The sequence below is a fragment of the Syngnathoides biaculeatus genome, chromosome 13 (genome assembly GCF_019802595.1).
Source record: "Syngnathoides biaculeatus isolate LvHL_M chromosome 13, ASM1980259v1, whole genome shotgun sequence".
Lineage (NCBI taxonomy): Eukaryota > Metazoa > Chordata > Actinopteri > Syngnathiformes > Syngnathidae > Syngnathoides > Syngnathoides biaculeatus.
The window spans coordinates 15,026,794-15,052,828 of NC_084652.1; the positions used below are offsets into that span (position 1 = coordinate 15,026,794).

The 26,035-nt window shown below is 42.5% G+C and overlaps 3 protein-coding genes across 4 annotated transcripts; 2 read left to right on the forward strand and 1 right to left on the reverse strand.

Moving 5' to 3' along the window:
• Positions 1-6,165: 6,165 nt before the first annotated feature.
• Positions 6,166-7,753, forward strand: snorc (secondary ossification center associated regulator of chondrocyte maturation). The gene is made up of 2 exons (XM_061840397.1): positions 6,166-6,357; positions 7,644-7,753. Exons 1-2 carry the CDS (start codon positions 6,222-6,224, stop codon positions 7,751-7,753), a joined length of 246 nt encoding a protein of 81 aa, XP_061696381.1. The 5' UTR covers positions 6,166-6,221.
• Positions 7,754-11,069: 3,316 nt separating this feature from the next.
• On the reverse strand, positions 11,070-16,073 carry itm2cb (integral membrane protein 2Cb). The gene is made up of 6 exons (XM_061839397.1): positions 15,860-16,073; positions 14,112-14,252; positions 13,671-13,853; positions 13,469-13,579; positions 13,168-13,318; positions 11,070-11,783 (listed from the first exon to the last, which is right to left on the reverse strand). Exons 1-6 carry the CDS (start codon positions 15,935-15,937, stop codon positions 11,701-11,703), a joined length of 747 nt encoding a protein of 248 aa, XP_061695381.1. The 5' UTR covers positions 15,938-16,073; the 3' UTR covers positions 11,070-11,700.
• A 2,280-nt stretch (positions 16,074-18,353) lies between these two features.
• On the forward strand, positions 18,354-21,920 carry hes6 (hes family bHLH transcription factor 6). 2 transcript variants are annotated; one of them, XM_061839344.1, is made up of 4 exons: positions 18,354-18,498; positions 18,621-18,707; positions 18,814-18,895; positions 19,981-21,920. In XM_061839344.1, the coding sequence occupies exons 1-4, from the start codon at positions 18,433-18,435 to the stop codon at positions 20,418-20,420; spliced, it is 675 nt and encodes a 224-aa protein (XP_061695328.1). In that variant the 5' UTR covers positions 18,354-18,432; the 3' UTR covers positions 20,421-21,920. The 2 variants fall into 2 exon arrangements, with proteins under 2 accessions (XP_061695328.1, XP_061695329.1); XM_061839345.1 differs by having other exon boundaries at positions 19,984-21,920.
• Positions 21,921-26,035: the final 4,115 nt, after the last annotated feature.

Genomic DNA, 26,035 nt, shown 5'->3' on the forward strand with positions numbered 1-26,035 from the left:
ACGAGGATCTGTATGGAGTTGCAGATTTCATTTTCCACCAGGACCAGGCCCCTGTCCATCTGACCAGAAGCAACAAAACCTGGCCCTGCGATTGGCTGGCGACCAGTTCAGGGTGTACCCCGCCTTACCTACTGCAGTTTCATTCCGAAGAGTGAAATGGGAAAGGCTGCGTGTACATTTTCTAATGGCATATCCAAACAGCTCCCTCAAACAGCTCCCTCTGGTGGTCAGGTTTTACACTACAGCTGATTCACCTTCGCCTTTACCTGTATTGAACCGTTCAATACAGTGGTATACCAAACCTGAATCGAACAATATGCGATTTTAGTTATTTGATCAACCTGGGGAGGAGGATCTGCGCTTGACTGCTCATTTTGCGTCTGCATGTCGCACGTCAGACACTGCCCACCACTGTAAGATGACTGGAATTTGTTGTTTCATGGCGTTCTACAAATATCAAACTTTTCCAAGCATGACCTTATATGGACTTACCTTTGTGCACTGCGATCAGAAACGGGCCTTCTAGAACAGTCCGAAAGCGTGTCTTTGTGAGCTATTTGCCCTTTCGTCAGACCAAAATATTAGTTAGATATTCCACCGAGTGGTGGAAAAAAAAAAAGGCAAAATAGCCATCATCGGGCGCGCCGGTGATGTGACCTGGCCAAGGTCGGCCGGGGGCGTCGTGTTTACCTCGCACCCGTCTGTGTGGCCAGAGGAGCTCCGGAGTGGGTGGGCGCTACCGAAGTGAAGTCACAAAGTCGGCACTGTCCTGACGGTCGGGTACACAGCACCTAGTCCCGCCCTTCCAGGCTTTCCCCCCCGTCTAAGTCTCCTCTCACCCGTAACTTTCAGAAGCCTCCACCTTCTCTCTGCAGATCCTCGGCCACTCTTCACTTCTTCTAACCTTGGCAGATTTAGGACATTGCCTCGTGGTCGTCATGGTCCGCAGCAGCACCTGCAGAATCCTGGTCCTCCTGGGCCTCTTGGTGATCTTTGTCCACTCAGGTAAAACTGCTCCCTCACACGTGAACTTGAAGTTCATCCAATGAAAGATCTTCGTAGAACTCAATTTTCTATCGTAGCTACATTTTTCCTTTGTTTTGGTTTGTGCGTTAACCTCACATTCAAGGGGTTCAGGGTTTGAATCCCACATGGGTAAAAACATTCGTTGAATTGACTGAAGACTAAATTGACCAAGGGTGCAAATGGTCGGTTGGTTATCTTTTGCCATGCGATTGGCGGAGGACCAGGCCAGGGTGTACCCTGCTTGTCATGCCAAAAGCCAGCTGAGAAAGGCTCCAGTTCACCTTTTACCTCATTTTAGATAAGTATACGGGCATTTTGCATGCTATGATGATGCCCTGATTTTGTGCATAATGAAGGCGTGTTGCGTCTCCTTTGCCCACATGCAAATTTAACTCTGTGAGCAGGCCAAAGAAAATGACGCATTTGTTGATGCTGTAAACGCCGCTTTTTGACAATGAGGGAGTCCAAAAGGAGTGAACACTAATGTCAGCTACAAAATGACTCAAGCTGTAATTGACTTTTTAGATAAATTTTACAATAACGTTCGAAATCTATGGTTGTATACATTTTTTTAATATCGCATGTTGCTATGTTGTATGTGGTTATTGCCCTCAAACTGCGTGCATTTGATTTCCCCATTGATGCCAACCAATTTTTAACAGGTCGCCAGCTGCAGCTTTCACACTACAATCTCATTACAAAATCAAAAAAGAGGGAAAATGTGTTGCTTGAATGGTGATTTTTAAAATGAGGAATTCAATCAAACACAGGACTTTTCTCCTTAACGTACTAACCAAAAAAAAAAAAAAAAAAAAACACAGTATGATGGGAATGGCTGTAAAAGGATTTTGGAAACTTTGCATCCCCGCTGCTCTGCCTGACTATATTCACAAAATAATGTAACTACACTTGTATAGCAAAACCAAAATAAATGACATCACAATATGATCGTACAGTGTTTTAACAAAATAAAAATCTGATACAAAGCATTTTGATGTGTTTTTTCCAAATACTTATGGTATAACAAATCCACTCCCATTTACACAGTGTACCTTAAGGCACCTTAAGCTCTCAAGTACCTGTATTGTAGTTTCATTCTGAAGGGCAAAACAGGAAATCCAGCTTGTACATTTCTATTGGCATTTCCAAAAAGGTGATTGATGATATAGTGGTACACACGCCTGCCTTTGGCGCAGGCAGCGTGGGATCGATTCCCGCTCAATGATGGTGTCGATATCTGCCCTGTGAATGTTGGGCGACCAGTTCAGGGTGTAGTCTGCCTTTTGGGCGAAGCCAGCTGTGATAGGCTCCAGCTTTCCCGCAACCCTTGTGAGGATAAGCAGCTTGGATAATGACATGACATGACATTTCCAAAAAGGTCCCTCTGCTGGTCACTTTTCATATTACTCATTATTTACGGTATATTAAAGAACCACAACAACAACAAAACGCTCATTTGATTACTGACGCTGGAATTGAGAACTTTTTAAATACATTTTAAAATCTAGTTTAAAAAAAAAAAAGACAACCACAGCTTCAACTCTCCAGTCTTTATTTCTTACTAACAATTTCCAAGGGTCAATTTAAACCGCTCTGATCCCAAAAGTATAATAACTTTTTAAAATGTATTACATCAGCCTATTTTCTATCCTGTTTATCTTCAATGCGGGTGCGGACCGGCTGGAGCCTAACCCAGCTGTATTTGGGGCGAGAAAGCGGGGTTCACCCTGAATTGGTCGCCAGTGCTAGGCAGGGCACGTAGAAAAAAACAGCACCTTTGGCCGATTTTAGCGTTTTCGCTGGACGTAACGAACATGTTTTTGAAATGTGGGAGGAAGATGGAGTACACGGAGAAAACCCAAGCGGGATAAAAAAATCTGAACCTCTCAACTGTAAGGCAAACATGTAAACCACTAAGAAAATTATGGATATACGGTAATAGTGTTTTACTTTCCTTTTTTTTTTTTTTTTTTAAAAATCGTTAGTGTGTAATATCTGTCCATGAGAAAACTTTTGGAACATTGTTCTCATACAATCCGAAACGCTCGTCATGGAAACACGTCAACCATTTTCTTATTTGTTGCCCTCCCCAGTCAGATCAGCCTTTAGCAAACGACTCCATCAACAAGTTTGTTTGACCAACAGAACCCAGCCACTGTCTGGTGTGGGCCGGGCCGGTTGTTACCGGTCGAGGGCCCGGCGAGCACAAGCTGCCTTTTGTACCCGGCCCCTGAACGCCTCATTGATGGCGCTGCTGGCCTGAGGCCCGCACCTCCGAAAACCTCCCGTCCCGCTTTGGCGACAGGAAGCTTCTGGGTCAACGCAAATACTCGCGAAGCGAAAAAGACGCCGCTTGGCATCCATTTCTGCTGAATTACCGTCAAAGATGCTAAAAGTACTCGAAAATTATACTTATTTTGGATATAAAAAGTCTACACACCCCTGTCCAAAAGCATTTTTTGGTGATTATATATATATATATATATATAATATATATATATATATATATAATATATATATTTTTTTAAACTACGCCAAGATAAATCATTTCAAAATCTTTTTGCCACTATAAACTGAGAAAAAAAGGTATGTATCTTTGCAAGAAAGGAAGTAAAAACCAACAACTGAGATAATGCAGTTGCAGAACTGTAAACACCCTAAAACTGGGACTGGAGTTGTGTTCGGAATGAACCAAGTCACATTCGAGCTCATGTTAAATGGAAATAAGCACACACCTGCCAACATTTGAAGGACCTTTGTTAAATCCCATATCATATTTCAAAACACACACCACGGTCTTGACGAAAACATAGTACCAGATTTCTGTCTTCATCTCATCCGTGGGGCATTTATTTGAGTACCAAGGTACAAAAGTTAAAATGACTTTTGATAACTGGTAGCTTGGAGAATGTAAGAAGCATTTTATGACAGATCTAAAATCTAAGAAAGAAAAGTAAAATGTCATCCAAAAAAAAAAATCAACAAAAAGTTCATACGATACTCAAATGCCTATAAACATTTTAAAATAGATATTGTAATGAAAAAAAAATATGAGCAGAGAGCGCGTCATCCATGCGCAAAGTTGCGTAAGTCTCCTTTGACATCCAAGTGGTCGCCATATTGGCTGCCTCTTCTGTTCATTACATCACACCAAGACATTCGCCATTGAAAACCTTTAGTGCCACCAACTATGGGACACAGAAGCTCTTTTCAAAGAAGAGAACATGTCACAATCGAGTGAAGTGACCAATGCAATATTACCCTATCGTTTAGACCCATATTTAGATGATATGCGGATCACTCCTAAGTATAAACAGACCACTAGACAATATGTATGAGCCAGCCCGGCCAAAGCCATGCCCCTCGTCCGAAGTCGTGCTCGTCGCCGACAGGTGCATAGACACATTTAAAATCCCTGACTTATGTGCATGGATCTTTTGTTGCCTTCTGAGAGGATTATGCCCCCCCTCCCCAAATTATTAATTTTTTAGTAGGTGTTTACTCACCTACCTGTCATTTGGAACCCACGAAGCTCTCGTCCTTTGCACTCGTGCAATCCATTTTTCACGACGAACCAGATCTTCTGGAAAAGTAAGAAGAATGAATCCATCCTCCCGAGTGTTCGAACAATATACATTAATTCAACGAGCCGGCATTTTGGCTAAGCCAAACGAACAAAGAGCTACCTTCCCGCAAGTAAAACTAGTAGAAACACACTAGACCGTTTGAGTGGGCGTCTGCTACTACCGTCACTTGCTGCTTCTTCTCGAAAACAAATCCCTCGAGAGGATTTTCATGGCAGGAGTGACAAAAAGCCATATACGTCAAAATCATGTTTTGTGGTGAAAAAACAGATGGGTGCATTCCGGCTTCCTTTTTTTTCATTAATAACATACTAAAAACCATGCATTTCATGACACTGGCACGTTAACTAAAGTACCTGAAAATGTACTCAAGTACACATATAAAGTATTTGTACTCGGTTAATTCCCAGCAAATCAAATGACAGTAGAGAAGAAAGAAGGGCAAGTAGTTCGGTGGGCGCTTCACAGTCCCACAGAGGCAATGAGCAAAAATTAAAACCTTGCTGCCCCACAAATTCTGATTTTTGTTTTTTGCTGGGTCATGAAGCTATCACGTTTATTTCTACTCCATCCCATGCCATCTTCTTCATCACCCATCCCGAAACACAAATGGACTACAACCCTGTCTGGGGGGGGTCCGAAAAAAAAGATTCTCCAAGATTGAGGTACAACTCTAAGAAAAACAAAATATTTGGAATCCAAGTGTTCTGTGTAGCGTTTACTTATTGAGAAGGAAACGCTTATAACAGGTGTAAAATCCAAAACACCTGGGAAAACTTTTTGAAATTTTCACAGGTTGAAGTGAATACAAGTAGAAAGTAGCACACATCAACTCTGGTGACTTTTGCATTTTCCTAGCAAATTAAGCAATATTAAGCTCTGGTGAAGCATTTTTAAACTGTCGGTTCCTGTACCTTGAAGCAGTCACACTGCGGGTAAAATAAAAAGCTAAGCTGAGGTGTTTGATAAACATTTATTTTGACTTTGGAATTTGTGGAAATGAAAACAAACATTGTCGTTATTTCAATAAGTTTGAAACTTCAGCCAGGTCATGTGATCCTCATAGCGATGCAAAGCTATTCGGATGTATGAATGGAAATGTGGCAATGGTAGCTTCTGCCATCTTTTAATTGTTCTTCCCGCCACTATACCTTGCAAGCTTTAATCAATAAAGATACATCATAGCTCATTATTGTTTTTCGAAACGATTAAAACTGCATCTTTCCCAGGTAGTGCGTAGAGCATTCCGGAGGCGTAGCTACTGAAGTAACCAGCGCGTGTTCGCTTTCATGGCGTCAGTGGTGAAGAACCTCTTCATCTGCCCTTCTGCGATAATGGCGCCGACTGAAGGCGCTTTCAGCCGGTCCGAGGTTCCTTGGAACGTCGAAGGAAGGAAAAAACAACATGACAGGAGAGCACAAACAGACAAAATGCTGCCTTTCTACAAAGACTTGCTTATACTGCTGCTCCTGAGCCGTTAGGGGGCACACAGAAGACCCTTATGGGTGACTCAAATGCACCAACGGTTATCACGCTTTATATAAACTCACCTTCAAATCACTTTTTTTTGCAGAGACTATCGCTGACCCGTCCAGGGACAACCAGGACACCATGTCCGGAGAGACCCCTGCTGACGTGGGCCCCCCCAGCACCACCACCAATGACCCCCTTCATCACATGACCGAGCAGGCCTTCACCTTTGACTACGAGGACGCCACGCAAGGCCTCGCCATGGAGGACGAGGAAGGTAAAAAGCAGCATTTTGTCACCTTCCGATGTCTGGTCGAGTGTGTATGACAGAGCTTCTCAAATCGGAGGGGCTGTAACCAATGCATTGTAATAAATTAATGTCATATCATTTAAAAAAAGAAAAGTCCACAAGTCATTATTGGTGGTTCGCGCCAACAACATTCAGATCTGTAATGCTTAGAATTTAGTGTGCTTATCATCAGTGACAGTAGACCCCAAAGGCGTGTTCAAGTCCAGCGTAACTGAGACTTAACCTTCCAAATCAGTGCACACAACTAAAAGTAATTCAGTAAAACTAAAGCAGGAGTACTTTACGTAAACCCGCTTTTATCAATGCTAATTGTTATTATGTCAAAGGCATGTTAAATTGAACATTACCATAAAGGTAGCTAGGAGATTCCTAGGGTAAAGTTACACAATGTACCGTAATTTCTGGCCTATAAGCCGCGACTTTTTGCACACGCTGTCAATCCTGTGGTTTATGCGGGGATGCGGCTAATTTTTGCATTTTTTCTAACGGCCACAATGGGGCACTATAGCGGAAAAGGTAAGAGTGACACCGGTGGAATCTATGTCCTGAGCAAGTGGCATTTGCCAGTTTGGCCCTGTTAGCGCTGCGCTAGTGTGTTACTGCCGTGTCTCAATGATTTTTAGCAGTATGGTGTGTTTTTTTTAACCGGCCCTGTTAGTATTGGCGTTAGCGCGTCGGCGCCGGCGTTAAACTCTCTGTGTACCATTTTTCTTTGTAAATATCTCGTGTTTCAATGTGGCCACGTGCCGCTTTTACACAGCTGCGGCGTATGTATGTACCAAATGGTATTTCCTTTACAAATGTATTGGGTGAGGCTTATGCGCTCTGTAGGCCGGGAATTACGGTATTATTCTCTTTGGTTTATGTTTTTTTTTTTTTTTTTAAAGTAAACATTAACTGGAAGTTATATTAAACACAGTGAAGTCTCTTTTTTTGTGTGTTCAATTGTTTACTATTTTCTAAACTCTGGGGTGTACCTCACCCAGAGTCAGCCGGGATAGGCTCCAGCACGTCTGGACACTCGTGAGGATAAGTGGTTCGGAAATTGAATGGTACCCTGCACTTTGGTGGCACCTCAGAGCCCAAAAAACTACGAGTAGGTGATGTTTTTTTTAGTGGTTAGGTTCCCTTAAATAAAAAAAAAATGCAAAATACGGGAATACATGACTGATGATTCATGAAAATGTGGAAATGATTATAATCAGGTTGTGAATTTTTAGGGAAAAGGAATTCTGGTGTGTCTTTGTATTTAGGTGTCCTGGGACCGGGTGCCATCACCGCCATCGTCATCGCCGTTTTCCTGGGGGCATCCGTCCTCTTGGCGCTCATCGTCATCACTCTCAGAAAGTTCACGGCCTCGTAGGTTGTCTTTGGTTGCGTGTGAGTGAGTATGTGTGTACCTGTGTGTATGTGTGACTTGTTTTTTCTCGTTGTGAACAATTTGAATATTAATGAATTAATTAATGTTGTGGCAGGTCCCCTGACGGAGCAAGTGTAGCTACTCTGCTCCACTATGTGCTCATTTAGCATGCTCAAACCATTTTGTTTTAAAGGAGACATACATAATGGTTTTCATTATTTATAATAGTTCCCAGGTGTCTTGACGACATGTCTGTGACGTTATCATCAAAATACCCAAAAGAGAAAAAGATCTCCCCATCTTTTATACTACCTTTGGAGAAATTAGCCTGTTTTGAGGTGGCCCTCATCCTGCGCCATATACTCCTTTGCCAATGGCGAGTATGGATTCCATTGCTATGACAACCAGGGCCGGTGCTACGGAATTGAACAAATGTGTTTGTGTTGGAGGAACACAGACGTAGAGACATTAAAAGCATTTCAACGCTACGCTGTCTCTATGTAGCACAAATACACACATCCACCACTGTATCAAGAACTTCAAATGTGTCCTGCTAATCAGAAGCTAACGCTGTTCGCGAATGCTAATCCTTGCAAAACTAGCTCTCCTTAACTTTTCGGCTTTGATTTAGAGTTTCACCTCACTGTGCCCAGACTGCAAATGTATTCCGCTTTCATCAGGCCACCACTGACTGATTCAATCCCCCCTTAAAACATTTGATTGCATTTTGACTTCCGCAGGCAGCACTTCATCTAAATTGTTATCACACTGCACCGCTGCCTCTTACCATTTGGCTTTAGCATAATAGTGCCTCTTTGTGGTCCCTTGAACGTGACCCTGAATCTTCGCACAGCCTAGCTGTTCATGTCATGCGCCGCTATTATCTAAATGACCTGTGTCGCTGTTACATCACAGTGGCCGGAAGCGCAGAATTGCTTGCTTGCAGACGAAATAGGCAGCTAACAAAAAATGTACTTGCTAATTTAATACTCCCACCCCCACCCCCTGCTAGTCACAGGGGTTAAGGATCAAACACGGCCACAAGTAGCGAAAAATCTGCGGTAAATGACACCTCCTCTAAAAAGTGTCATAAAACAGGAAACCCCTCATCTGGCTTCAATGTAGGTCCTTAGGGTCAATTTACCACAAGGTGGGGCCAAAGCACTACAGAAGCTCCTCAATTTACTTCAACATAACGTATTTGACATCAAGATGCCACCAAAGCAAAAAACTTCGAAAATAGACAGATGATAAGTATCCCCCCCCCCCACACACACACACAAAAAGCAAGTAGAATATGTGAAGGAATACTGCATTATTGGAACCAGTATTAATGTTTATGTACCATTTACATGAATTCATTCAGATTATTCCCTTCTGATCAAGTGAGATTTTGTTTTATATATATATATATATTATATATATATATATATATATATATATATATATGCAGAGCAATTAATATGTGTAGTTTTTGTGTGTTGTTTGATTTTTAGGAATGGATATGAAGAGTTGGTGGTGGGGGATATGGGGCTTAATACTGTATTTTAATATTTTGTGTGTGTGGTTACTTTGACACTTCAGTCACAGAGGCTCCACAGTAATGTCAATGTCTATTTTTTTTTTAAAGCAGTTTAGAATTAAAAGCCCCAAAACGTGAAAAGAAAACCCGAGATGGCATTTTTGTTTGTTTGTTTGTGTCTATCGGTTGGTGCCATTGGGTCCCTGGGGCCTCCTATCAGTGGTCGGCCTCGGTGGGGCCGGTGGACCGCCCTATGTCCCTCAGTGTGGGAATTGTCCCATCCACTGGGTCACTCTCTGGTGAACTCCTCAGCCCGAGACCGCCTCTCGATTGGGTGGGGTGGGGTCCTCGGCCTCTGTGGTGCGGGCGCACAGTTAGAGGACACTTCTGTCAGTCATTTTGCATGTGTCTGCGGTCATACACCCGCTGGGAATTTTTTGCTGGGGCCAGTCACTTACTAAATGTGACAAATAATTATGCAAATTTCCTCACTCACACTCCGGTCCTATCGACATTTATCATTTCCGCAGCCACACCCACCAAACTTCAGTTGTACAGGCAAGTACACCTGTACCACCCTGTCCTGCATGCTTCCCCTCCTGTCCTGGCCCTGTCCTATCTGGTCCTGTCCTTCCATCACAGGGTGTAGCACCACTGCCCCATACAACACTCGTGTAATGTGTCACTGTTCTAGTTATCATTTACTTTCCTCACCTTGTACTTCGTATATTAGTTATCTTTTTACTTTTTCTCACTCCCCTCTAACTGATCGATTTTTGATTCCCAGCGTCCATCTTTCACGAAATCACAGCAGCAGTTTAAGTGCTGTGGCACTGTGACAACAAATTACATTTGTTCCATGACCAAAAAAAAAAAACCAAAACTCTGAAATCATCTTTCCCCAACTACAGTAAGAGCCATTCATTTTCTTTGCCGCTTATCCTCACGAGGGTCGCGGGGAGTGCTGGAGCCTATCCCAGCTGTCAACGGGCAGGAGGCGGGGTACACCCTGAACTGGTTGCCAACCAATTGCAGACTACAGCAATAATCTGGATAAATTTAATTGTGCATCCTGTTTCATACAATGGACATTGTGGGGCCCCTTTCGGTGTGTGCGTTGGCCACCAGGGGGCAGTGTCTTTGATAATGCAACAAGACAGTTGCAAATGCTCACATAGATGAGATTTAACCCATTCGCGGGCATCGTCCCATTTTTGGGACATCATGATTTTCACGCATTATATCCTTCAGTATATCAAAATATTGAAGTGTTTTAATCTGATTCTGATTCTGGTTTTTGGGACGATCTACTAAGAAAACCCCAGTACCCTCTCGCGGCCAGCGTCCCATTTTTGGGACGAGATTATAAATTAGTAAAGTTATCATATAATTTAACCATAAACAAAAAAGAAGTGTTATGATTGTGGCCTGTTAGGAGACTTTTATCTCAAGAAGGGAAAAAATTGCCACCCTGCCCATGAATGGGCATTTGTTCATCTAACGTTTTGCATTCTTAGAATGAGGCTGTAGTGCACTTTCATGTGGTTTGGGTCATCCATGATAAAGTGGCAACTCCAAATTCACAAATTTGCAAGGACATTGAACATATACTATTGCAGTCATGATCCAGTATGTACATTTTTAAAACACTAATAATTGCTTCTTTAAACATCTGTCGGGGCAGCGGTTCAGCGAATACATCTTCAGTACGTTCAACTCATTTATAGGCCAATTTAATATATGAGGACACAACTAAGAAGTCAAATGATGATGTATCATGAAAAAAATGCTCACAAAAAAGATAAGACAAATAAGTTTATTAAAGCAGCAAGATATTACAGTAAAATACACAAATATTTGAGTCACACATCAACTGATAACCCAAAATGATCATTAATGCTGGAAAAGGGAAGATAGCAATAGACAGGTTCAAGTAAAAAACACTACATACAATAATAATCCTCATTATCTTCAATAACAAATGTCGGAGCGCACACTAAAGTTCCTTCTGACACTCTAAAGCTCTTGTACTGCTTACAGTCTAAAGTCATTTATAAGATTGACTGAAACAAACTCAATATGTGCATGTAAACTTCAAAACTGACATGTACTCTATTCATATATTGCTTGGTGACAATCAAGAGTAATTTACTGTACATTGAACTACATGAGGTATATGTTTTTTATTTTTACATATTGTAATTGCTTTAAAAAAGGTGCGATGTGCTAACCACTCCCACACCGTGCTGACAAACACACACACGCACGCACACAGCACAGAAAATCTCTTAACACTAGATTTGGACAAAAAAGTGAAAATGGAATAAGTCAAATGAGTTGTAAAGTGCAGTTAGAAAGTAGCAAAAGACTTCAAGAGGTAAGGTTGGAAAGTAGCTTAAGCGTTGGCCCGGCTGCCGTTCTGGAACGTTCAGGTGCAGATCAGCGTCTCCACCAAGTAAGGGTTCTCGAAGTGGTGGATGGTGCGGCACACGCTGCGCCTGCGACGCATGCCTGCAAAAAATAAAATAAAACAAAACAAAAAACAATCAGATACTTCAAGCACTACACCATCAGTGACTCCCTTAGTTCAAATTATTGCAACTTCTCCAGAAATGTCCACACACTTCCTTCCAGTGAGTTCAATTTCCTTTTGCCCATAAGGGATGGCTTTATTGTTTTCATTATTTTCTGGGGACACCTCAATCCATATTTGTACAACGTCGGACGGAAGGGAGTCGCGTCGCCTCTCGGAAGCTGTTCTGCCAATCAAAGGGTGAGCAATAACTCATCCCTCCATCCTCGACACTTTGGATGGAAGTGTGCCACTCCACTTGCAGTGACTCACAAAAAAAAAAGACTTCCCGGTTTGTGCCCACACACAAACACACGAGACGGAAATCAGGGGGCAGGACAGGAAAGTCCATCTTTGGACATGCCAAATTTCGGGTTTTTTTCTGCCTCCTTCACACCACACTCGGATTCCCTTTGACTCTGTGGTGCGATTCTCCCTCGCTTTGTCCTTACGGCGGAAGCTCGGTCTGATTTCAATTCATAAAATATCATGAAATAGTCCACTTTCAAAACTTTTGATTTAATTATACAGAAAATCATCTGAAAAAACGAATTGAGAAAGATTTGATTGCTTCTCCCTGGTAGTTGCAAGCCACAATTAGAGTTTATATTTTCTCTTTATTTATTTTTTTACAGTTCACTCAATTTTTAGACATTTTTACTTTATTTAGTTAAAAAAAGTGATGGAAATTCAAATTTAAACGGAAGTTCTAAGTCAGATGTGATTAATTTTTTTTCAGATGTGGAATTTCTTACGTGGATTTTTTTTTTATAAAAAAGGATTGATCTAGTTGTGAATACATATTCAAATGCCAACGAAATTATTTTTTTATTTTATTGGCACAAAATCTTTACATGTATTTTTTTGTGAATTATTGATGGTTAAAAATGTTCAAAGGGTTCAAAAATATTTTCACTAGAGGAACTTTAAAGAAAGGATTTTAATGATTAGATTTCAGTCTGAACTTAATTTTTTGAGATGTAGAATTATTATTTTATTTTATTATAATATATTTAATGATTATCATTATATTAATTTATTATTAATATTAGTTGGTTCATTGGTAGATTGAGATGTTGAAAATTATTTGTGTAATTTCCACAAAACTTAATATTTTGAGTTAAAAAAATATAAATTTAAAATTTTGTAGTTGAACTAAAAATCAATGTTAAAAATTGAAAATATTTTCTAAACTGATTTTTTTAACTTGTGAGGATAAGCAGCTACGAAAATGGATGGATGATGTAAAAAAATATATATGTATATGTCTGCGCTCGAAATTCAACTTTACGCCCATGTAGGACGGATGGGTTCTGCACTCACGTCGGTGCGTGCTGTGGTGACGCAGGCCAAAAGTCTCCTTGCCGTGGCACATGTGGTTGATGACGGGGCCCAGCTGGCGGACGTTGCTGATGTAGCCTGTCACGGTCATCTCCTCGCGGACCAGGTAGTTCTGCGGGAAATACGTGCCTTTCTGTGCACAAAACAGACACAAAAATCGAACACGGTAAGCATCGTGAACATTGTGCTCCAGCGGGGAGCCGTTTCAGTTTTTATCGAGTCTTGTTGCTGTATTTATCTTTTCTATGCATGTTATTTTTATTTTTTGTAAATTGCCCCTCACCTGCACGTTGTTGAGCAGCTCCCACAAACTCTTGGGGCGCATCACTTGCGTGCTGTTCAGCTCAGTCACGTAGCACTTGTCCAGTGTTTTGTCATAATAAACCGTCAGTTCCTGCCAGTACAAAAAGATATTTTAGTACAAGCCTGAAATATGGAGAAGATTTGGACAATCAGCTTGAAAATGGTGGGGGAGGGGCCCTCACCCTTTGGAAGTCGTGAACAATGTCGGCGGCATCGCTGCCGCTGAACTCGGGCACGGGCACGTTGATGAGCTGGTAGTCCTTTTCGAGGGAGATGGCCACTTTCTCTTTCAGCTCCAGGTGTTTGTGGATCATGGGGTCTTGGAAGACCACCCGGCAGAAGAACACGCTCCTTTCGGTCAGAGGCTGCGGAAGACACGCAGACGAGCGCTCAGTTCGTACATGACAGTGGATGGATGGATGGATGGATGGATGGATGGATGGATGGATGGATGGATGGATGGATGGATGGATGGATGGATGGATGGAACAGATGCAGATGCACTTCTTTGCCCAACTCGGAGATGGGCACAGAAATGTCGGCTGCTTGAGAATTGGACATGAAGCTACAGATGGAAACTGGACGAGTGGACAAATGGTAAATGTAAATGGCATCAAAGGTACCTGAGCAGGGAAGAAGTGGCGGTAAGTGTAGACGGAACCCAGCACCAACCCCACCAGGACCACCAGCACAGAAATCGTCACCAACGACAGGCGGACAAGAAAATGCTTCTTGATGTGGATTGCATGAGGCTGCTCTTGCTCCTGCAGACAAAAAAAAAACAAACATGATCCTTGAGCTTGAGCTTCGGGAGCTTTGCTGAAACTTGTGTGGAATATACTTCAGGAAAAGAACCACCCCTCATTCGCAGCAGAACCAAGATACCTCTGGGTCAGTTTTTCACTTCTTTCCAGACTGTGGTTGTTTGCTACCATTTTTCAGATCAGTGCCAGTACTTTTAAGTAGTACCACTAGTATGTATGGTCCATAACATTTTAATCCACAAGCACAGATAATTATAATCAAATCATAGTCATGATGATTCGGCAGTGAGTGAAACCACCGCAGTGTAGCTCCAATTACTGGTGAGGAGGACTTACTAAATGTCACTAGATTTGTTTTTGCCCTAAGTGTTAGTGGCTGGTATTGGGAGCGTTCACCACACCATCCACTTCGAAGCCTTTCTGTGCTACTCCGGTGTCATCAGGACGTTGCGCAACAGAGACTGGAAGAGTCACAGAAAGGCACAGATGTCGAAGTTCCCAACTGCGTCGTCATCGAGTCAGGCCGGGAGATCCGACAGACGTAAGACGCGGCGGTGATGATAGTCAGCAGATGCTCGCCCACGGTCTAGCGAGCAATCTGCCGCCTTCGCCTTACTACCGTCGCCATGGCGACGAGTGTCAAGAGGCTCTGAGGAAGGCGTGTTGGCACGCGGCCGACCCGGAGGTCTATTCTGAGACGCCTGCGTCCGGATTGGCGCGTCAACGCGATCGCTTATTAATAGACGCGTGCCACACCGGTTGGTGGCACGCTTGACGTCAGGCGGTGTTGGCAGACGCGTGGATGCCCGTGTGATTCATCGTCAGATTCGCGGGCATACATTAGGATTACATAAATTAGTTTATGATAATGGAGTGAAAGGGGAAAAAAATCATCAGAGATCGTCTCTTGACAAAAGATTTGGTAAACTTGACTCACCCAGTGATAAAGCAAAAGCTCACTTTTCAAGAAATTGTTTTTTTTTTCAGTAGCCACAAATACATAATGTTCTTTTAAAACATTTTGAGTTAAGGATGTAATAAAAACTCATACGGTGTGGTTTAGTATATTAATAATAAAAGAAAATGTGGATACACTACTACATAGAAAAATATTTGAAAAAAAACTTCACGTACTATAAAATCTTACTGTGAGAAATTAATAATCATGAAATCTGATCCATTTTAGTAGTAAATGAAAATTACAACCTTCCATCAGCAACATCATCATCATCCCAAAGTACACAGTACAATAAAAATGCAGTATACTTCTAATAGTAATACCATGAAGAATAATAAATTAGTATTTATTATTATGAGTATTTATGACAATTATTACTTCACTGAAGGCTAAATTGCCCTTAAGTGTGGTTGTCAGTGGGACTGGTTGTTTCTATGGGCCTTGCGATTGGCTGGCGACCAGTTCAGGGTCAAACTTGAAAATGTTTTCCGTATTAATGTACGAAACATAAACACATCCTTCCTTGTTCCCATTCACAAACATTCTGAAATTATGACAGCAGCGTTGCAGAACAATATGCAATTTGCATCCCACAGTAAATGACAGCAAATCCTTTGACAAATCCCGACCGAGTGGCCACTTCACTTACCTTCTGTTGTATGATCACGTGCTCCTCATCTTTTCCCTGCTTGTCCCCCGAGGCAGCGTGGAAGGCGATCCTCACCATTCTGGACGTGTGTTGCGGATGTTAGATGCCCCTGTCGGGTTTTTTGCTCGCCACCCGTCTGGTTTCTGGGCACACTTGTGCAGTTTTCCTGCAACTTCAGACCTGGTTTCGCTCTTATAGCCACCGGCGGAGACCCCGTGACGTCACACGCACGTCTTGCATGACGGGCGCGGGCAAGTGTGTGGGTATCAAGGAAAGGCCGCCTCGTCACTTTCAAAATAAGAGAAACGCGTCCACATAACTGGTTTGATCCGAGACGAAATGCACATGATGACCATTTTTATGCGACTATGTTAAATTAATCGTTGTTTTTATAATCATAAAACGATTATAAAACGTTGTTGGTGGAGTGGACGCCACTCTGAGCTTTTACTTTGAAGGTACAAGCCAGATATGGTAGTGTTCCGTGTTTGGCCTCCAAAGCGTTCCCGGCGTCATCATTCGGAAGTGGAGCCTTATCCAAAGTTGACTTGCCTGCAACGGTGCCAGCTTGGCATCCCTTGGCACTCAGTCACAAGCATCATCATCATCATCATCATATCCACATGCGAGGAACCGATCGAATATCCTGTGGGTCAACCTCCTGCTATACTGAGCAGTCCCAATAAACACTCCCAATCCAAGCTTGGTTTATCAGTGACAAAGCAAAAACATACTACTGTGATATAATGCTGTAATTTAGAATACAGGTGTAACTATAAGGTATTTTTTAAATAAGCATCATGTCTTGCAAAAAATATTTCCAATTTCAGTTTAAAAAATAGCATTAACATTGAAATCTGATTAATTTCTAATTAAATATAAAATTGTGCTCTATTTCAACTGTGCAAGGGGTCGTAAATGGCCCCTGAGCTGTAATTTACATACCCTTAATGTAACTTGTCCTTATAAGTGTGAAGAATATTTGCATCCATCCGTTTTCTTTGCCACTTATCCTCACGAAGGTCGCAGGGAGTGCTGGACCCTATCCCAGCTGTCTAGAGGAAGGAGGCGGGGTACACCCTGAACTGTTTGCCAGCCAATTGCAGGGCACATAGAGACAAACAGTCGCATTCACCATCACACCTTGGGGCAATTTAGAGTGTCCAATCAATGTTGCATGTTTTTGGAATGTGGGAGGAAACCGGAGTACCCGGAGAAAACCCACGCAGGCACGGGGAGAACATGCAAACTCCACTCAGGGAGGGCCGGGATTTAACCCGGAACCTCAGAACTGTGAGGCCAATGCCAGCTGTGCCCTTGTGCCTGAAGAATACTTATCTTTTCTTTTTTGTAAGTAACCGGTGACCAGTTCAGTGTTGACCCTGCTTCTGTCACCAAAAAAGGTCATCCCGGATGAACTCCATCTCAACCTATTGAGGACAATCACCATAGGAAGGGATGATGAACGCCACGTTAATCAAAGTGATTGCAAATTACTTACCTCACTGATTTTATAGATTTTGACTGCAAATGAACAGCACAAGCCATGAAACCTAACATGCAGCTCCGCATGACTCATGCAAATCACCCAGTTACATGATGACGGGCTTTATTATGATTATTTTTTAAGGCAGCTCATTAGCTCCTAGATTCTTTTAGCACATTTTACACCCCCCCCACCCCACCCCCAGTGCTGTACTTGACCGACGGACGGCTCTTTGCTTCCAATTCACATTAGTTTTGTTTGTGTAGGCGAGTGGGCTGTCAGGCCTCGTTCTTCAAACGTGCGCCAATTAATGGCTGGCAATCAAACATGGACAAGGTATTAGTGACTAATAAACACAACGTGACAATGAGCTAATGTATGGCTTAAAAAAAAAAACAGTTAAAGGCTGCTATTTGTCTTCGTCTTACTCCATTACAGGGCTAGGGTTAACGCCTGGCCTTGTCAGGACGATGCTTTTGAAATTGCGTTTTGGAGGCTTCCGTAGTTGGAAGCGTTTCCCCGCCGATGTGCACCGCTTTTTCTAACAACATGGCCGCCTCCAAAGAGAAGCCGTCTTGATGATTTTACTCACTATGTTCAGCATCTTTTGCGAATCTGTAACGTAATCTGTAATCTGGGACGAGTAACTTTAATTTCTGCAAAGAAAACATGTCCATTTACATATTGCCTGCCTAATACCTTGACTGCGAGGTCATTTTCGCTTATTGACACAGTGGTAATCAGGGGACCGTGGGGGGCCTAACTAAATGTCACACAATTTCTTTGTAGACGTTGTGAAAGGTGTTACAGACACAAATTGCAAAGTGCATTTTACTGACATTTCCAGCTCACTATCCCCAACTCTCATCGGGTGGTGCATGTAGGTTGAGTTTGGGGCTCACCAAACAGGAACACGACCCCCACCCTCCACCCTCGGGTCCCCTTCCTCCTATTCATATGTAAATCATGCGTCATATATAGCGCCCCTTCATTGGCAGCGCTGCTGGCCGAGCCATCTGTCTCCCCGGTGAGGAGCTCCCGTTCGCATCTTTTGGGGTGGGGGGGCTCGTCGATTTCCCTGGGAGGAATGGCCCCCACGCGCAAACACACAGCCAGTGACCACCGCAACGGAGGACTGAAGATTGACAGAAAGGTAAAACAAATAACAATGACATAAATTATACGTGGGAAACGATTCATTCCAGCTTTTTCATTGTAATTATCATTATTTTTCTTTCTTAAAAGGCTTTCATAATAACTCGACTGTGATTCCAGGTGAGGAAACCTCTGGTGGAGAAGAAACGACGAGCTCGTATTAACGACAGCTTACACGAACTCAGGGCTCTCATGGCGGATACAGAGGTCAGAAAATAGTGAAAGTATAATATGTTTGAAAAATCGTATCATGCCCGCCCATTTCGCCTTTTAATGAGGCCGAGGTGGCTGAAATGTGTGTGTCGCGTCATAGAGCCACTCAAAGATGGAGAACGCCGAAGTGCTGGAGATGACGGTCAAACGGGTGGAGAGCATCCTACAAAACCGGGCTCAAGGTACATTTTGAAAATGGCCGAAACATTTTCTTTTCGTTTGAGTGCCATGATGGGGGCACTTTGGAGTGCGGAGTTTGCCTCGCTTTCGCTTGGCAACCCGCTGCCAAAAGGGTGGCTGTTGTTGCATTTACGGTCAGCGGGGAATTCGGTAGTTCACGTATTCCACCAGGAGGGTGTTACTAAATGTCGCGAAAATTCGAGTTTTAATGACAAAATCGGAGCAAGTCGGTCATAGAGCCACAAGATGTCCCGAAGTCATCATTTAAATTACAAGACTTGATGAAATGAAGGTAGATTATTCGTATTTCCCAGGAGCAGCGGACGCAGCTTTTAAATTTAGTTCCGGCCAGTTAGCGAATTAATACACGCCTCAACTCCTTCGCCTTCAGGTGTACCACTGCTGAATGTCTTTCCGAGGAGCACTGTAGATCCTCATTCCTCATCATTCCCCCACGCCCTCCCATTAAAATTTCAACCAGGGCAACTGGACCTTTCTTGGTTGTTTTTGTTCTTGATCAATTTTCCAATATAATTAAACACATCATAGCTTTCTTCCATGTTCCGGAAAATAAAAAGGCTCTGGTAGTGCCCCTACTCCAAAAAAAAAAAAAAAAAAAAAAAAAATGCAGAGGAAACTCCACCCTGTGGCATCCTAGCCAATACCAGTAGTAACGTCGCCACCGACTTGGAGGGGAACTGCTCCACATTTTCAGAACAGCGCACGTGGGTTACGGTTTAGTATTAAAGGCAAACTGTGTGTATTGTTCTGTACTGTTGTTGTGTTAGATGTTCGTGTTTAAGGGCGTGTCACCCAGCACGTGTTATCAGAAGCTGGAGTCTTGTTGGCCGCTTAGTGTGCGTGTGAGCATCTGGGGTGTGAGCTGTGGCCTACGGCAGCTCTTTGCAAGTGTTTTTTTTAAACTAAACGCTAAAAGTAAAATTTGGATTCAAATGAAAATAAAATAAAACACACAGCAGAGACTAAACAAAGTTGTAATTATTGATATGCTAAGTTATCGAAAGGCCTGGTTGAAAAAAAATCTCTGCTAACAACTAATGTTTTTTTTTTTTGCTCGTGTTGATAGTAGAGGCGGCGGCTGTCAAACGGGAGGCATGCGAGCGTTTCGCGGCCGGTTACATCCAGTGCATGCACGACGTGCACACTTTCGTGTCCAGCTGCCCTGCGATGGACCCCGCTGTGGCCGCTGAGCTGCTCAACCACCTCCTGGAGAGCATGCCCCTCCACGGCCAAGACCGACTCAGGGCCACGCTCTTAGATGCGGACCCCCACCCCGGACCCTGGTCCCCAGCGGCCGTGGCCGCGCCGGGCTCGCTGGTGTCGCCCGCCCCCTCCGCCGACGACCTCTCCTCGGACCTTGACGAAATCGACTTGGAGCAAAGCCAGGTTTCGTCTTCCGAGGAGTCCGAACAGAGTCAGGTTTCTTCGTCTGAGGAGTCGGAGGTGCAGGATGCCCCGGGCTGCGTGTCCTTAAATGTCTCCAAATCAGTTTGGAGACCCTGGTAGATGAAAGAGTTTCTAATACCGCATTTTAAAGCAGGGATGCCAAACTCAATTTCAAAACTTATAAATGACCTGGTTGACTAAAAATCTACACAAACATAAAGAATACATGTATTTTTTTTGCAGTCATTTTGGTTTATATAATATATATTTTTATATTGTGACAGTAAGTTAAAAGTGACTAAGGCAATTATGAAATTCAATTTGGTTGGAATAATTTCATAATTTTAAGTTCGTAGTGACACGATGCTGCTTCATTTAGCTCAGCTTTTGCAAATATCCAATCAGTCCCCGCCAAACCACTTCAGTGGTCTCGAAGATTCCTCGGGAACTAAAAGACAAAACAACAAACCGATTTAGCCAGAAACTCAAAGTAGACCTACCAACAAATGTTGTGAGCCCCCAGATCTGACCCCCAGGCCTTGAGCTTGACACCCGTGTTCTAAAGCCACATCTAAATGTGTGTAATATGCAAAATAGTTAGTACTTTTTTTTTTCATTATTTTTTTTTTCAAAAAGAAAATCCGTGACCTGTGAGGTCACATTTTTGGACGCTTACAGCCTCAAATATTGTACATAATGTTTTATTAAACATGAGCTGAATAGAGCAGTGGGGTTTTTTTGTTATTTTTTTTTTTAAGTATGAGTGCTCAATCAGCTAATTAAAAAAAGAAATTACGAGCACTAGATGGTGACTAAATCTTCAAAAAAGAAGTTGAAGTTTACTTTCAAAGAGAGTTACAAGTGCATTTAAAGTCACGTTAGTTGGCCTCAGGAAAGTTTGCTAGCTTAATGCTAACACACAATGGGAAACGCCAGAGAAGGCTAAGAAAACTAGCAATGAGAGCGCTAAACTTTCGCTGTCGTTGGAAACCTTTCAACAACTTACATTTGATCACAAATGGGAGCAACACATGTAGACAGAGGAACAATACTCGCAGGCATGTTTTTTTCTCCTTTGCGAACTACTACTTAACAATGTTTGCATCTTAATTGTGACAATTTTTGTCTACCTGCAATTCCTTTGCAGTTCTTTTCATTCTATTTAATTATGTTATTACAGTATGTTTTTGTACCGTACATTACATTGGGGTGTTTATTTTCTCAAAAAACCTGCAAAATGATTTTTCAGTGCTTTTGGACAGGTGGAACGGAGGTTACAATTCTAAAAGTAACTGCATGCTTGTTCTTTGTACAGATAAAGATGATAAGGTAAATATATCAAGCTCACCTGCGAAGTGTACATGCTGAATAAAAATGTATTTGTTGCAGAAAAGCATAATCCCACCCCACACTGACTGAATGACAAATGTGCACAATTTGGACAAGATTGACGATGAACATTCTGCCTGTCAGGATACGTCGCTGACAAACAAAAAACAAAGCTACATTATCGCTTACGATGTTTGGGAAACAACACAGAAGTACATTGTCAGATTTGTGTAAATCATTTCTCCCTTTGTAGTGCTTGAAATGCATTTCACAACAGGGAACTTTTTCAATAAAAGGCTTTGTGACAGTTGACTTTTTTTTGAAGTTTGTGGCAAACGAGCCCACTCGTCACCCACTCAAGGCTGTTTTTTTTTTTTTTTTCACTCCTCTCCAAGTTGTTAGTTAATTTCTACAATGGCCGCTCATGTGCATACACGTTGTAGGCGCTGTCGAGGTGTTAAAGATGAGTAAGCCACTCTGGAGTGAGTAGGCAAGAAAGCATTTCAAACGTTTCATCGTAGGACTGGTTGCCAGTATTTTTGCTCCGTTTGGTTGGCATTGTATTCATTTAACAATATTGAGGTTGTAATTTACTTCAGTGTAGAACTGAGACCGGTCTGTAATATTTTAGCCTTAAAAGGGGTGAAGCACTTCCTCCTCGCTCATTTTGTCACAAGACACCAGCCGTAAAGAAAACAAATTCAGCAAGTTTGGTTTTAAACAATCATGGAATATAAACCCGTGTTATGCTCGTTAGCGTAGCGGAAACAGGAAGTCCGAAATCCCGTTTTAATGTTCGGCATATAGCAAGAAAAATACCATTCGGCCTTGCTAAAGTCCAGGTCACGGTAATCTGCAATTTTTTATGGCCCTGATGGCATGCGGCGGAAAAACTGTGCTAAACAAATATGAGCGTTCATCTGAGATGTCACGCTGTGTCGACCTCTAACGGGACAAGCCGAAAGAAACGTACTTATGGTATTTTATAAAACTTGAAAAGGTCCCTGACAGCGAAAGTGTTCCCCACTCAAAACAGCAGCTAACTTGAATTTCAAAGTAATTGCGCATACGCTACAATTTTTCGTATTGTGTTGTATAAATCTTCTTGTGGAAAAGCATTGTTAAGCCTGTCATTATTCATCCCTGGCATAGATACATATTTGTGCTCAATTAAATGAAAATTAGACATTGTCTGTGGCGGCCTGCGTGAAAATCACTGTTCTGAAAACAGTTTTCTTGCCGAGACATCATTTGTATAATTAAGGTTGTAACATGGAGCAAATCCACAATAAGAGCTACCTAGTAAACAAAAAAAAAAAAAGCTCATGTTAATAGGCCAGAGCCTCCCAGAGGGGCCCCCCTCGAGTCCCCCACGGGGCCACAGACTTTCTCCCTCTTGCATAAGAAAAGCTGGCAGTGCCCTCCCTTGTAATGACGGGTCTGCTCTGTGATGTGCACGCAAAGTGTCGATTGTCACGCCGTCACACTTGCGAGCGAGGAAATAGTAAAGATGTTACTATTTATACATAGATTGAACTTTTTACTATGGGGTCTTTTCAAGGAACTGGAAGAAAGCTTCAATTGATCTTTGCACCGCGATGTCACACGTACTTCCTGGTGGGCAAAAGCTAGATGGCACCCGTAGTAAACAAACTCTTTCTGCTAGGAGTAAATGACTTCAATGATGATTTTAGCCTTGATCTCAAAGTGCAAATGTGTGACATGTCATCCAAAAAAAAACCAAAAAACTGAGGTTGATTGCTTGGATGAAATACGGAATGCAAGTTTATTCAAAAACAGACGTGACAGAAATTCGAACACAGTTGATCTCCGAGAGATTTTTTTTCCCCTCTACTGTAAAATGGATATATTTAGCTCATAGGCTTCAGTTGAATGACTCCACTATTTACGACATCACTCAATTTATAGTCTCCAGAACAATGTGCTGCGAATCAGGAAATCTGATTTGGGACCTCAGGGTCAAGAAATTTTGCCATTAAGAGTTTGAATAAAATGACTTGAAAATATTTTTTTCCCCCTAGAAACAATCACGATAACAGCCAATAATTGAAATACTCAGTAAAATGAATTGATTTTCATATGGAAATTCAGCGGGCCTTGCGTTTACCGTTAATGATCAAATTAGATGGAAATGGCCGAGTTTTTAAAGGATTATTAAGTTTTTCCAGCAAAGATGAGAAAATGACCTTGGTCGGCTTTGTAGACACTCGAAGGGTGCGAACGGGCCTCCGTCTGCAGGGGGGTCGCTGCCTAATGTTCACAGCTCATCTCAACGCGTGAAGATGAGGAGGTGGGAAGGGGGCACTGCTGTCTTTGATCTAACATATTGACCCTGCAGGATCTGACCCCCAAGTCATTTGCATTAGGAAGGTGAACCTCAGCAGGACTTTTCTTTTGGGGAGTCTTGCATTAAACTTTGGGGGAGAGCTCTTCCTTCCTTTCTTTCTTTCTTTCTTTCTTTCTTTCTTAAAATGTGTCTATGAACACCAAAGGGCATTTGAGGGCCATTTCACTTTCACCGCACTTTATAAAATAGTCTGCAAAATGATCACTGTCGTCCATATTTAAGATTTGGACAATAGCGAAGGCCCATTTTCATCACGTCGACTTCACAACTCGGTACTCCTCTCCTGCAAACAGATAAGTGCTCACTCGTTCCACCCAATGAGCGCTTGTCAGATTTCAACGAATACAAGGAGCTCGTCACGCCGGCGACGAGGCTCAAAGTGGACGTTTGACAGCGATTTATTTGAGGGGTCTAAATGAGATTATTACCACATTGAGGGAGGAGTAGGACACTAAAGGAAGATGCTTGAAACTGGCCGAGACCAGCTTCAAAGCCGAGGAAAAAGCCCCGTTGTCTCTTCGAGGGCTTTATTTACTGCAATAACCCTAAAATGTCACCTCAGGCCCTTACGGATGCTCACGTCCACATTTTATGAGGGACGGCGGCGTCGGCCCGTGGAACAAAAGCTCTCAACTTACACAGATGTGCCTCGAGATACGAGAACAATTCATTTCAAATCATCTTTCCGCGTTCATTTACAAGGGTCACTGTGAAATAGTGTTACGTAGTGAGAAAAATACACAACCGGTAAAAAGTCACTTCCTCGCCACATATATTCCACCCGTCTCACTTTTACTTTTTCTCCACAAGTGCCCCTTTGTGGCCGTTAGGAAAAAATGCATAAATTATTCGCATTACCGCATAAACCACAGGGTTGAAAGCGTGTGCAAAAAGTCGCGACTTGTAGGCCGGAAATTACGGTACTATAACATAAAACTCCAGCCCAAGATTTATTCATTTCTCCATTTACTCCAGAATAAACGTAGCTGTCACAGTGAAACAACTTTTTAGTTTAACAGTGAATAATGAATGTACTGTATTTACATGCTCTTTTTACCCTTTAATATTGTAATGAAATGTTATGTGTGTTTATTGGTGCGCATTGCTGTTGGGGGTGGGTGAGAACCAGAGGTGTTCTTTTGTGCTTAGTGCTGATAATTCCAAGGCATCACTCTGCATGTTGTGGGCAAAACGGGAGAGAAAGAGCATCAAAGTACTCTCGTAGTTGACATTGCGCCCATTGTGCCAAGCCCGCCCTATGGGCTGGTAAAAATCCCGTTCTTTTTTGGGGGTTATTTTGGACAGTCAACACATTATTATTGTTCAAGTTGTTGTTTTTATATATGACAGTTGTTCCACTACATTGTGCCCCTCTGGTAAAAGGTGCGTTTGTCATCCTATCGAAATCTGATCTTGCAGTTTATGGAGTCAGGGCGTCTGAGGAGGGTCTAAATTTCCTCGGGGGTACAACAAAAACCAAGCAAATGAACATATTGATGACACGGATTTGTGCGTCAAACGTGCGTACGCGTGGTTGAGGTACAAATCTGCGCATACACACGGTTAGCGATTGAACGTGATGTGCCGACTTCATTCAAATCAGCGTCATCTCAAAATATGCCCCTCCTTTAATTTTCCACCACATACCCTGTCGGATAACAAAAGTCAAATTACCCAAATCAATCTCTTAAATTTTTCACAGCTGTAACTATTTACAACAAATCGACTAAACAGTTTGAGAAAAATGAATGCTCAACAAATACATGCTAACTTTAGGAGATTGTAGGAAAAATGTTACTCGGTGGGGGCAGCACACGGGCGACTAGTTTGCACATCTGCATCACAGTTCTGAGGACTGGGCTTGAATCCCGATAATGCCTATGTGCAGTTTCCGTGTTCTACCCGTGCCTGCATGCCCCCCCCTCCCCCCACCAGGTACTTCACTTTCCTCCCACACCCCCAAAACATGGATGATTGAAAACGCTAAATTGCCCGTAGACATGAAAGTGAGTCTGAATGGTCGTTTGTTTCTATGTTC